Source organism: Dipteris shenzhenensis, chromosome 9 (genome assembly GCF_047967505.1).
Source record: "Dipteris shenzhenensis isolate YYH24624 ecotype China chromosome 9, Dip_SZ_1.0, whole genome shotgun sequence".
NCBI classification, from domain to species: Eukaryota; Viridiplantae; Streptophyta; class Polypodiopsida; order Gleicheniales; family Dipteridaceae; genus Dipteris; species Dipteris shenzhenensis.
In genome coordinates this window covers 12,435,039-12,449,364 of record NC_141604.1, presented here as the reverse complement: position 1 = coordinate 12,449,364, position 14,326 = coordinate 12,435,039, and the positions used below count along the sequence as shown (strand labels likewise).

At 38.9% G+C, this 14,326-nt stretch overlaps 1 protein-coding gene across 2 annotated transcripts in view; it reads left to right on the top strand.

The window, feature by feature from the left end:
• The window catches only part of LOC147898212 (flowering time control protein FY-like), a 106,298-nt gene extending 102,682 nt beyond the window's left edge, over positions 1-3,616 (top strand). Inside the window, exons 15-18 of one of the 2 annotated variants that reach the window (XM_087379133.1) lie at positions 71-159; positions 265-1,151; positions 2,163-2,308; positions 2,515-3,616. In XM_087379133.1, coding sequence (XP_087235259.1) covers positions 71-159; positions 265-1,151; positions 2,163-2,282 — 1,096 coding nt within the window. In that variant the 3' untranslated portion in view covers positions 2,283-2,308; positions 2,515-3,616. Of the gene's footprint in view, positions 1-70; positions 160-264; positions 1,152-2,162; positions 2,309-2,514 lie in introns of those variants that run through there. The other variant, XM_087379134.1, reaches the window with a different exon arrangement.
• Positions 3,617-14,326: the final 10,710 nt, after the last annotated feature.

Below are 14,326 nucleotides of genomic sequence, written 5' to 3'. Positions count from 1 at the left end.
CCGGTCCCATATGAGTAGGTAGCCTATGAGTTTTGATGATTCAATATCCAAGCATTTTCATAATTTTCAGTGGAAGCAATGATCACACTACAAAGTTTTGGTGTCGAAGTCGTCCTGGAGATGCTGTTCGCGAAAAGCATGGTGCTGCTCATTTGCAAGGTAATGGTTCTGAGTCGTTCTTGCTATATGACCATGTGTTGGACCGTCACAATACACCGTTGCCCTTCCTTTTATGAACTCAGATGTTTGCTTTTGTGTTGGCAGGGACTGCCTATGAGCAAGCATCACCTTTAATTGGGCATCCCCAGTCTTCAATGCCGTCTGTAGAAGGGCCGGTAACACCTGGAGCATTTGCATCTGGAGGCCCTGCTCGTGGTGAGGGTGCAATCCCTGGTGTGGGAATGGCCATGCCGCTTGTTCAGCCAACCATGGACAGTGGAGTTACAGCTGACTCAACGAGACAGCATTCAGTACTTGGTACTGTTCCTCCTGGAAACATCCCCAGAGGACCTCATCCCCCATCTGCTCCATATCCCTCTGTAATTAGCTCTGGTCAATCTATTATTCAGCAAGCCCAACTGCATCCTTTGCAACAACCTCCTCAGCAGCCACTTTTATCCCATCATCATCATCATCATCAGCAGCAAGTCCAGATGCAATTACCACCCCCCCCACCACTTCCCCCCCCTCGTCCAGTTGGACCTCCTGGGCCTCCACAACCTCCGCTTCCTATGTCATCACTAGGTGGCCCCTCTGCCAGTGTTTCCTCAGAACCTTTGCTTTCAAGACCAGGACTTGCACAATCGTCTGGACCTCTAGTTTTGGGTGGGCAGATTGGTTCTTTGATCTCTATGCAGGGACCTTCAAACCGTCCTGCACCTGCATTGGGAGTGCCATCTGTGCGGCCTGTATCTGGAGGTCAGGTTCTTTCACCATTTCAAGGTTCAGGGACTGGAGGAGAATTTATAGTCGGTGGGGGACTCCAAAGTGGTGGATTGGCTTTAGGTGGAGGTCAACCTTACCAATCAAATTTAGGTGCATTGAAGGCTCACCCACCTGGTATGATGGTTCCACTTGGTGCAATACCTTATCCTGGTCTAGGAGGTCCTCCATTGCCTACTTCAATGATGACAGCTACTGATTCATTCCAGGTGAGAGCTGATTCACTCATTTCTCATTTATCTTGATTTGCTGATGTTCTGTGCTAGAGTAAGCATTGTTTAAAGGTGAGTTAGCTCGTAGTAGGTTGGTTTATGTCTTGAATGGTCTTCTCCAAGTATGTCTAGAAAGTCTGCTTGTTTTTGTATAGTTTTTTTATTGAGTAGATGCTAACAGTGGTGAGTGTATTTTGGTGAAAGGATCATGATCTAGTGTGTTTAATGTGCTTTAGAGGGCTGTGTTGATTCTCTTTTCTGGGCTGAGTGGGTTACATGCCACATGCTTTTATATCTGTTGCAAAGAAAGAACAGGATAGCACTCAGTCATGGTTCCCAGCTAGCTTTTGTATTAAGTCTTATACGAAAGTTCTAAATTTGAAAAGAGTTCATTTTCCAGCCAGGTCTCAAAATTATTTCTCTCCATTCTAATAAGGCCTTCAATGCGAATCTGTATTTTTGCTTGTGACATAGTGCACAGCATATCGCTTGCTATATGCACAGATTGTCTTGTTGAATGCCTTCCAGTAAAAGCATGTTAATTTTCCCAATGGTAGTTTATGAATACATTAAAAGTTCCCTAGAGATGGCAGCTTCCAACATTCGGTATTGTGATTTCTGCCCAACAGCTGTGGACTTCACAATGATTCTAGCAAAGTTTGAACATGCAGTGTGAAGGCAGCCCCTAGGCAGAGTAATAGGGGTGTGTGAACACAATGAAGAGAACTGCTCCTCTATTAGTGATTATTGAATACAACAACCAAGTAACATTTCGTGTTTTCATCCTGCCATTTTTTGTTTTAGATTCTTAAAACTCGAACGTTTGTTTTCCCATGGCCTTATGTGATTTAACTCGTAATTAGTAGACAGGCAGTCATGTATGACCTTAATTGCAAATCTTTATTCAAGTACAAGGTGATCGGATATTCACAAAGCCAGTTGCTTTGGTTCTGCATGTGTTTTCTAGCCACCTTTGTATCCCTTAGTGATATTGGTTCTTATTTTCAGGGAGGTGGCCTTTCTGGAATGATGGATGCACGGGCAGTTAATATGAACATGGGATTGCAGATGGGCATTGGATTGAATGTCCCACCGCACTCGCATGGACCTGGACAACCACAGCTGTGATTTTGTAGTCAGTTATGTCTTATGGAGTGAGTCTTCAGCTTTGTGAGACTAGTTGTCTTGGAAGCGTCTCTATGCATGCTTTTGGTCTGCTACAGCCTAAATAACCCTTACATATCGTAATAATCAGTATTTTTATTCAAACTCAAAGCTTAATGAATTATTAACGAAGCCAGCTGCTTTCATTCTGCATACGTGCTCTAGCTATCCTAGTAATATTGCTTTTTGTTTGCAGAGAGGTGGCCTTCCTGGAACGATGGACGCATGTGCAGTTAATTTGAACATGAGGCTACAGAGGGGGTTTGGATTGAATGTCCCACCTCAATTCCATACAGGGCCAACCACATGCGTGATTTATTCAGATAACTCAGATGTACATTGCAGCAGTTAAGAAAACTGTTTATTGTCTGGAATTCACTGCTAGGTTTACCGTATCTGTGCTTTTTGTGTAGTGTGTAAATTGGTGTAAGAGAAACCTTAGTTTGGGGCTGAAACGGCCCGTTGCGGCATTCTCTGTAGGAACAATTTTGAAGTTCCTAATGTTACTAGTAGGTTATAGTGCCAAGTGTTAATGGAGGTCCATTTGTGATTTTAGCTATTCTTTACTACAATCGCAACCAAACAGGATCTCTCATTTGATAGATAGAGATTTTATGAGCAATGTAACCAAATCTCAGCAACAGAAACTGTTGACATCTTCCACAAGGAAGGCTGTCATAGGTTTCAGGATGACATGATATCTTAGGCTGCTACTTTCTTTGTCCAGTCATGAATGGATGTGCTGGTTGTAGGCAACCTGCCAGCTAACTTTAATAAAGAAATATCGATTTGGGTAATATGGTAGTCAGCACTCAATAAAACCCCATGATAGAAACATCCTTAGTGAGATCGTCTACTGACGGGGTGGAGTTTGCTCGTGTGTGACAGCAATTGTATGTTTAAGAATGGATAACTACAATGAGCTTAGAGGGGTTGGCTTTTTGACAATGGATCTTCAACTCATGTGGCACATGGGATGCACATCAAAGTTAGTAGATATCATTATAAAATTTCAAAACTAAGGTTTGGGCAATCGAAGTTTGTGCCCGATGCAGGTGGAACGAAAAAAGTTTGCTAGGGAGGATGAAGAACCTACCCAAGCAAAGTTGCAGAATATGATGGTTTACTTCTGGCAGTCTGGAGGATTTGTTGAGGCGGCTTTGTGATGGTTTATATGGTACAAATGGACCCGAAGAGACTGACATAGTTCATACCAGGAAATATCCTTGAGCTAGATTGAATATGAGATCTCACGGCATAGTATGAGTCACAAAAATCTTGCTCCGAATACTGCTCATACTGACCAAAGAGATGTAATTTGAAAAGGGGAGGAACATCCCTACTATATTTTAAAATCTCAAGCAAAGTTTTTGCAGGAATAATTGTATCTATATCTATAAGTTAGTTTCTCGTTTCTCGAATCGCAGCCAACGTATCACCACCCCTAAAGAATCCGTGTCTTACAGAGGCGAAAGAAGTAGGTTTGGTCCGCTCGTCCTTGTGTGGCAGAGTCAGAAAAAGCAGCAGGTCTATTGTTCGTTGCACCGATGAGTGTAGTAAGAGGTGGTTAATGCTTTTTGTCAGGGAAAGAGTTTCCTTCTTGAGTATTCCTAGATGCTCTGGTAAGCTAGATGCAGACGTACGAAAAATAAAAGATGAGACAACTAGAAGTAAGCCTTGATGAAGTATTAACTCGACTACGTAGATTGCGAGTCCATTGACGAGAAAAAAGCCCCTCCTTCCCATTCCCTCCCCAAGTAACACACACACGCACACAGTTATGGATAAATTTGTCCAAGGAAAAAGACATTAATATGTGTTTGTGTTTGTATGTGTGGCAATAGTATAATAAAAGCATAGGGTCCAGGGTTGAGGTGACAGGGCATGACCATGTGCCACCCTTCCACGCAAGAGGACCCATAAGGTGTGTTGTACATAATCCATGGTAGTAATATTATAAAATGTAAGGTGGCATGACTCCTCCATGTACCACCCCTCCACTTGGGCTGCATTTAGTGAGATATGGCTGAAAGTCCATGGGAGAAGTACTGAAAGTTCATGGGAGAAGTAATACAAAATAGGTGGAGATGGATATTATATTGGGTTATTCTCTCCATATAGGATAGGCCCATGTGGGGAAGGTATAGAAGGTCCAAGAGAGTTAAATAATGAGGAAAGTAGGATGAGGTGGCGAGATTCCTTGTGTCAACCCTTCACTTGTCCTCCTATAAGGTGTGTTGTACATAATCCATGGTAGTAATATTATAAAATATGAGGTGGCATGGCTCCTCCATGTACCACCTCTCCACCTAGGTTGCATTTAGTGAGATATGGCTCAAAGTCCATGGGAGAAATACTCAAAGTCCATGGGAGAAGTAATATAAAATAGGTGGAGATGGATATTATATTGGGTTATTCCCTCCATATAGGATAGGTCCATGTGGGGGAGGTATAGAAGGTCCAAGAGAGCAAGTTAAATAATGGGGAAAGTAGGATGAGGTGGTAAGATTCCTTGTGCCAACCTTTCACTTGTCCTCCTAGAGGTTTGACCAAGGGAGTATCATAGACTTGAGATATGGGGCTTGATTTATGTGAAAAAATGAGGCAAAGGGTTGTTATACACAATTGAGAGTGTGTAACCGCCTAGCTCACATCGGAGACTTTTCCACACGCACCATGCATGTGGGAGGATGCATTTATTGGGAGAGACCTCTCTTGGGTATAAAAGGAGGAGGCTATTCCTTGATGGGACAGGCTCATTCATGTAAAGCCATCTAGTTAGTACTTTGATTTCTCCCTTCCCTTCCTTTCAAAATAAAGCATGGTCCTCTTCTCTTGATGTCTCCATCTTTACATTCCTCCTCCCATCATGTACATGCTTCTCTTCCCTTTCTCTCTTTCGCCTTGTGTCATAGTCTCCTAGCTCACATCGGAGACTTTTCCACACGCACCATGCATCTGGGAGGATGCATTTATTGGGAGAGACCTCTCTTGGGTATAAAAGGAGGCTATTCCTTGATGGGACACGCTGATTCATGTAAAGCCACCTAGTTAGTACTTTGATTTCTCCCTTCCCTTCCTTTCAAAATAAAGCATGGTCCTCTTCTCTTGATGTCTCCATCTTTACATTCCTCCTCCCATCATGTACATGCTTCTCTTCCCTTTCTCTCTTTCGCCTTGTGTCATAGTCTCCTTCTTCATTCCCTTTTCTTCTAATTCCTTTTTCCCTTTCATGATAACGTTTCGCCCTCATGTTCTCCTTTCCTCCATGGCCCTCAAGCGTCGCCATGCTTGGTCTTGATTTCTTTTCCGGTTAATAACACACACAAACAGAGTAATTTTAATAGTAAATGTATCTCACACAGATACTTATTTCTTTACACACACACACACACACACATATGTATACTTTCTGAACTATGAATTATTTTTTATGTACTCATGAAATCTTTCATTTAACCACCTCACACACCAAGCACACTAATCCTTCCATACCTCTTCTCAATCCATACACTCATTCGCTTCGTATTCCACTTGTGACTTAAACTTCTCTGATGACTTAAACTGCTTTTAAATTATCTAAGAATCCATATGGTTGTCTATATTCCTAGGTAAAGTGAGAAGAAGCCAGAAAAATATATATTATCTGTCTATCTAAACGTAAGTGATGTTTTAACACCTAGTTTGTTTGGATGGTGACAGGTAACTAGATTGTGACCTCAAAACTTGGACTACTTGAGGATTTATCTTTTGTTAATATTGTGTTTGTCAAACTTAATATTAATAAAAATTCTTAAGTTTGATGAAATTTTTTGTAGATTCTAGTTGTATTTTTCAACTCGGATGTCTCAAATTCTAATCTTACAAAGGTATATGTAGATGTTGTAAATATTTTTTTAAAATATGTTTTTCTTGTTTTACTTTTTAGCTAATTGATCTAGCAAACATTTTTTACTTTTTGCTTTTATCTTATATGGCTTACACATTTTTTTCTTATATGTTTTAATTGATGAAATTAATTGAATGGCTCAATTATTGATGCGACCTTTTAATCTACACGCACATACACGTATGTACATCTACTTGTGAAGAAAGTCGCATAAGCCATATTATTTTTTTGATGCAACATGTTTAGGATTTTTTAAATTTATGGCATACAATATGTTATAATATGCACTTGTATGGTTTAGACTCATAAGCTATTTGTAAGAAAGCAAATACTGCCTAAACGTAAAGGTAAGACTCTCATGGTCACGTTTAAGATAGACACGTTCAATGATCAAGGTATTCACACTTAGCAAATGAAAATCAAATTTGTGCTTATGAAAGAGAATTGGTGGGACTTTGTCAAGCGAGGGAATCAATCATCTCAAGAAGGTGAATTCACCACAATCAAAGATACAGGGAAGGCAAGTGACTTCTTCGACTACACCTGCAGATACGAAGAGATTAGAGAAAGCTTATGTAATTGTTGTTTTAGGTTTGGGCGATGATTATGTACATCATATTTCATATTTGGAATCTCTTTTTGAGGCTTGGCATAAGTTATTCAACTATACCTGCAAATGCGAAAAGGTTAGAGAAAGCTTATGTAATTATTGTTTTAGGCATAAGCTTCTTTAACTACATCTGCAGATGCGAAAAGGTTAGAGAAAGCTTATATAATTATTGTTTTAGGTTTGGGAGATGTTTATGTACATCATATTTCAGATTTGGAATCTCTTTTTGAGGCTTGGTATAAGGTATTTTTAAACTACACCTATAGATGCGAAAATGTTAGAGAAAGCTTATGTAATTATTGCTTTAGGTTTGGGAGATGATTATGTATATCATATTTTAGATTTGGAATTTCCTTTTGAGACCTGGCATAAGTTAGATGTGTTATTTTGTGCTAGCTCTCATACTTCTCAGTTGAATTTGAAAATTAAGTTATTTGAACTTAAGATGGATGAAGATAATGTTGTAGCTCATGTTAATACTTTGAGGAGTCTTGTGACACAATTGATCTTAATCAACTCTCTAGTTACTGAAGATGATGTTATGGATGTGCTCTTGAAGAGTATGTCTCAAGACTTTGATTATGTTGTGACTACTTTGAAGAATTTTCAACCCACACTAGAGGGAAACATCAGTGCTCTACAAGAGAAAAAAAGAAAGAACAATTTAAGAATGGGTGAAGTGCATATACAAGCACTTGCAGTAAAGTTTACATCAAAGAGCAAGTACAAGGCATACGAGCATTGTGGAAAGATCAATCATCTTGAAAAAGATTGCTACTACAAGATTAATCTTTGCACTTATTGTGACAATGACAATCATTAAGAGAAGTTTTGCAATGAGAAGGAGAAAAACATGGCAAATTTGATTGAAGAGAACTCGATCAGCAAATGAAGAATCAAGCTTTGTGGTAGAAGATAAAGAATTTATCTTTTGAGCTTTTTTTAATCATCACTTGGTCAATTTTGAGATTCTTTGTTTGGAATAGTACTTCAAAAAGATGATATGTGTTTTGTCTTTTGTCTTTTGTAAATCACCTTTGGTAACTATATGATGATGGTCATGTGATATGCGTTTGCCTCCAGGGTATCTCTTATAGACATGAGAAACTAGATCCATACAAAGATAAATCCTTATACATGCAAGGGAGATAACCATTTGAAGGGGGTCAATCCCATTTTTATAAACCTTGACTCTTGGGCATCTTTGCTAGTCATAGATTTATACTTGACCACCATGAGATGGCTTGTGAAACTACATGACTAAATGTATCCTTGACATAGCAAGAGGCAAACCCTTGAGGGGGGTATGTTGGGATATGTGTGATCAAGGGCTTGCTAGGTGCATATGAGCATCCACTAGCAGGCATATTGTTGTGTGTGTGTAGAAGAGGCACACTTAGTGTCATAGGCCACGACATAAGTGATGATGTAATACAAGGCTCCCCACATGGGGTGATACCTATGATTTAGGAGTTACCTCCTTTGATGTAGGAGAGGTGCCATTGATTTAGGCTACCCTCTCTCCCATTCTATAAAAGAGAGGACTTCCTCTAAACTCAATGGAATATTTTGGCCTTTGGTTCTCACACTCTTCTCCATGATGTTCATCTTCTCTCCCACTCCCCAACAAAGAGGTGTTACGACTTGATTATAGAAGCAAGGATAGTGTCTATACGCTTTTGTAAAGTATCTTCAACTCAAATATAATACATATGATTTAGTTACAAAGCCATGAAAGAATGATGGAAACCTTTAGTAGAAGGATAACACATTGTAGAAATAATAAGATGCTTGTTAAGTAATATGGTAGCTGATGGAGGCAATGTAGAAACTCGCTACTACAAAAAGTTAAATGTGGCACTTTGTAGAGAGCAATAGAGAGTTGTTGTAACTGCTTTCACTTGTATATATGCTAGGAGGTATCTGAAACAAGACAAGGGAGATTGTAAGTGAATCATAGAGCCCTTAGAGCTCTAGGAGACACTTTATTTCATTAAGTTAATTGAACAAAAAACAAAGTTGATAGGCCTACACACAGTTGTAGCTAAGTGGAGGGAGCAATGTTGAAGCAATAATGACTAGTGCATGTAGTAGAAGTCTTTTTAAGGGTGAATGGATAAGTTATAGTTGAAAATTAAGATATAAGTAACATGTAGTGTGCAAGGCATCACAACAACCATCATAGAAGGTAAATGACAGCTTATAAGGTGAGGAGTGAGCTTTTGTATCACCATTCAAATTACATGAACTCAACGACGACAACTCCATGTGAGGAAGCATCATTCTCTACACCTATTGAGAGAAAGGCATGATAGCATAGCTGAAACGGTAGAGCAAGGCACCCTAGCAAGCAATGCGTATAAGGAAGAAAAGTACACTAGTAAGCAACTGAGTAGGCTATATATTAGTATGTAGGGCAGTGGCTAGTAGAGCACAAATTCGCCTCAACGAATATGAATTAAAACTACACTAGCAAATAACTGAGTAAGTATTGGGCAGTGGTTAGTAGGGGAACAAATCATCATGAGTAAGCATGAAGAGAGAAATGGCTAGGGAGATGAAAGATTAGCATTGCATGAGGTAGAGTAAGTGAGCAACAACACAATCATCCTACCTTTATTCATGAAGAAGGAGCCTCTTATATAAGCTTATGTTTTGCATGAGTCACATCATTGATTTGCTTTAAAAAAATGATTTCATTAACATTTTCACGTTTGCATTAAACTATCGTTAATGAACGTCATGTTTGGTCCCAAATAGTATGAGAATAATGTCATGATGTTGGATAATTAAAAATAAACCAATAAACTGGATAATATTGTTGCCAATAGTGGACCTATTACTGGTGATAATCGACATATTATTGGTGATAAAAGGCATATTATTAGTGGTAACAGACCTATTATTAACGCCTATTAGTAATGGTAGGGGGCCTATTATCGGTGGTAATATGGTCACTACCAATGGTAAAAGGACTATTACAAGTGGTAGGAGGCCTATTACTAGTGGTAATATGGCTACTACCAGTGGTAATATTTCTTGTTCCAAGAGTGAGAGATTAAGTCATTGCTCTTGTAAAAAGTGGTGGACTACTTCAATATCTTGCATGTTGGTGTAAGGGTTGACCACAACTACAAGTCAATGAATACAATTGTGAAGATGGAGTGATGGGTCAGGTTCCAATACTTTTTTCTCTTGAAAAGTTAGAATGGTTTTGTTTGGCAAGATTGTAGTTCATAGCTCTTGTATAGTGTGTTGGGGTAAGGTGGATTACAATTGAGTTGCAAGAATCCAAGAGGAGAAGATTGAGAGAGAGTGAGTGTTCATTGTTCTTGTGAAAGTGGGTGATTGCTCCAATGTTGGGATAAGGGTCTACCACAACTACAAGCCAATGAATGCGATTATGAAGATGGGTGATGGGTGAGGTTTCCAACATTTGTTTTCCTTGAAAAGTTTGATCTGTTTGTTTTCAAAAGATTGTCATCCATAGCTATTGTATCTAGTGTGCTGGGGTAACATGGACCACAATGGAGTCGCAAGAATCTAAGAGAGGATGGATGCGAGAGAGTGAGTGTTCATTGTGCTTCCAAAAGTGGTCGAGTGTCCCACTATGTTGCATGTGCTTGCATGTTGGGGTAAGGGCTTAACACAACTACAAGACAATAAATGTGATTGTCAAAATGGAGTGATGGGGTGAGGTTGCTAGAGTTTGTTTTTCTTAAAAAGCTAGATTGGTTTCTTTTGCTTGATTTGATGATGCAATGGTCTATGCAATGAATGATTTCTTTTGCTTGATTTGATGATGCAATGGTCTATGCAATGAATTCAATTGGATTGCTATGGATCTCATATTTATGGTTACCTCTATGAGTAAGGTGCTAGCAATATCTCAAGAGGTTGGATTGTAACTTGTTTGTTTGTGTGTCTGTGTGTGTGTGTGTGTGTGCATGTGTGTACGTGCCCACACGTGAGTGCACGCGCATGTACATGCATGCATGCCTATGCGCATCTCCATCTACCTTGTAAATTCATCTTGTGCAAATTATCCACATGTACCACACTGGCAACTAGTTTTTTAAAATAGAGATGTTATATTTAGTGAAGCATATATTTCATTGAATCCATCTGTGTAAATGTTTAATATTGTGCAAATATCACATCCTCACGTACACGCATGCACACGTGTCAATGAATATATCCATCTACCTTGTAACTTCATTTTGTGCAAATTATTCACATGTGCCACACATGCAACTGGTTTTGAAAATAGAAATGTTATGTTAAGCATATATTTCATTGAATCCATCTTCTTAAATTCTTATATTTTGCACTTTTTTATGTTTCATTGTATTAGTACAATTGTGTAATGCTTAGTTGACGTCATGTTTAAACACTACAACGATGCAAAAGTGGTCTTGTACATAGTTATTTAGGTGGAAGCATGGTCAGGTGTCCAAAATAGCTATGTCCTGAACATGAGTTATGAAAGCAACATATATATTGTGCCACATCTATGTATAGTGAAATTGTGTGCTATATAGTTGTTTGAACAACTCAAACAATGAGCTATATAGCATGCATAGTTCCAATGCACAGTGCCACAGTGTGATACATAGCATATTTAATGCACTATGTATTAGAACCTTGTTCTATATAACACATGTAGCATGCCACAAATGATATGCAATATAATAAGTTTTGATAGCACAAACATCGCCATAATGTTGTGTATAGTGAGAGGTGAGATCATAATCTATTTTTTTGCTCTTTTCTTGTCCATTTAGATAGACTTCTTTATGGTGTTCAAAGTTGCATATCCAAGTATTTGTATAGTGTAGCGATCCTTTGAGATGCTGAAAGCTCACTTTGTACGCAAGATTAAGGATAGAAACACATGTTGATGTGTGTATCACATACAAATGATATACTTGAAGGAAGCTCTTAACCATGTTTGCATGGATGCATTTGGTTTACATGGAGTTCCATGTTCTTATCTTTGCAGTATGTGCCTTTCCTTAGCAAGAATAGGCAAATGTGGTGCACAGGAGCATGCCTTTAGTGGGGTCACACAATTGTGGGGGTCTTGTCTTTGTGCTAGGTGCAAAGACTCATCATTCCATGATTGTCATGCCTCATGGAAAAATTTAAAATGTGTGATATACAAAAACTTATAATCTACCCACGAGAAGCAACACATGAGCCAAAAAAGGTGATGATCTAGGTGTTTGAGGATGTTAATGTTGGGATGAAAAAGCAGGGAAAAAAGAAAAAGCACAAAGTTTTATCCGTCAAAGGAGATGCCAGTCATCGATGGCATGTTATCAATATTAAAGGAACACACAACCAAGTTCATTACACACAACTTCATATACAAATGGTAGTCAGATCGGTTTAGGGAATGTTTGATGGACTTTCATTTAGATGCGATGCCATTGTGTGTGTTATAGATTGTGCAGAGAATCACTCTCATTTAAAGAGAAAAATGAAATTCAATCCATGCATTGGCATTCTAATCAATGTACAATCCTTGTTCATATTAGTTGTTGCCACAACTTTGTGGATGACTAAGTTATCAAGGAGTTTTTTTTCTATAATTTTGCTCTGAACACATGATACTCTTTTTGGAAAAAATTATTTTTTGCTTGACTACAAGTGGCTTAAAAGACGATTTGTGCAACAATCTTAAATCCGAGAAAGATCATTGCCAAGTGCCACTAATGTATGGAACTACCAAATGCTAATAGTATTGAGCTAGTATCACATGTGTGAATGTGTAACCGATGATAGTTCCAATGGGACTGATGCCACTGAGAACTAATCGGGTAATGGGTAATGGCTGACTTGGATTGGTGGAGTTGGATCTTCTCTATGGCGGTTCTAGTCTAAAGCTAGACTACATGTCGAAGTGCAAAATGCAGCAAAATGAATTCTAGTTTATTTATTTTATGTACTTGGTATGCTCCATCAGATCAAGAGGTGGTTAAATCAGAAAATACATGACGTCAAAATTCTCATCTTTTGGGCCAAAAGGGCCAAAAGAGAGAGTGCATTAACGTGCTGCCTGTTTTGGCCCAAAAGATGAGAATTTCGATGTCCTGTATCTTTTGATTTACAAATCCAAATGGGGTCACGTTGCATATCGAAACAAATGGCAAGGCATGATTTAGATGATTATCATGACCTTTTGCACTATTTAGTAAAACTTCATGCATCAAAATGTGAATTTAATAAACAATTAGCTGGTTTCTTGTATCAGATTTGGAGGAAAGTTTACCTAATAGGGACCATGTCAATATGTTGTCATTTTGGCTTCTACCATTGATTTCTATAAGAAAAGATAGATTTGTTTTGGAATTTAATTCATTTTAAAGAAAGGGATGTACTTACTCTTTAGATTTTGTTGGATTGGTGGGATGTAAGAGTGATTCATTAGGGAGTGTTTTTGGGCAAACAAAAAAACATGGCTTTTGTTCCAAGAGTAAATAGAGTTTCAAAAACCAAGCATTTACACATGCATGTAATGTGGACTATTCCATTCAAGCAGTCCTATGAAACTTTTTACTTGTGTGGAGATTTCATTGGTGATCCCACTTATGTTGGTGGAGAGAGAGAACTTGATTATGGAGGATTACAAAAAATTGAATGAGTAAAAGTGAGTGAAGATAGCGTGCGTCTTTACTAATGATGCCTTTGCCAATGACGTAGGTCCAACTCTCTCATGGACTTTTGAAGAACTTAGACAGTTGCTAAAATAAGGATTTGTCAATCTATTATTGTTTTGTTTTGATTGTTTTTTTGGCTCGCTCACTTTTTGTTGCTCGCTTTTTTTGGTTCGCTCACTTTTCCTTGCTTGCTTTTTGGTAATTCTCCCTCCAATGGATCACCCACATCATTGTGGCAAGTTTGAAATGTAAGTTTTTAGAGTTCAAGGGTAAAGAGAAGGATGATTCGAATAGACATATGGCTCCTTTTGAAACACAATGGCAAGTGGATAGCTTTGACACCCTATTTCCTGCTTGCAAGAAAGGTAATGCAATGATTTACCCCATATCAAGTGGGATATTGTTGCACATATGATGAGCTAAAAACATTTTTGGAAAGGTTTTGAAAGGAGAACTCTCCCAGTGACGTCCAGAAGAAGCTAAGAGAGTTGAAGCAGAAGCTCGTCGACACCCCTGCTCATGGCATGAGCACATGGGAAGGAGTAAGGGGAGCAATAGAGGGAAGCGCTCCCTGTGTGATTCAAGGACCTTAGCATCTCTGCTTCTTAGGATCTCGACTAGACGAGCCTTCAACCACATCCTGCAGTAGTCCTTCAGGCTCAAGAGTCAAAACCAATGCCGTATTTCATCAAGGAGCAGCCTACAAGGGAAATACAACCTCCAAAATCTTCCAGATCATTGAATTAATAGCTTGCTCTTTTCTACCGCCATTGCCACCCTTTGCACCTCTGCTTGGATTCTCTCCTTCAAAACACGTGCCCAAGGCACTGGTCATTGTTCTACTACC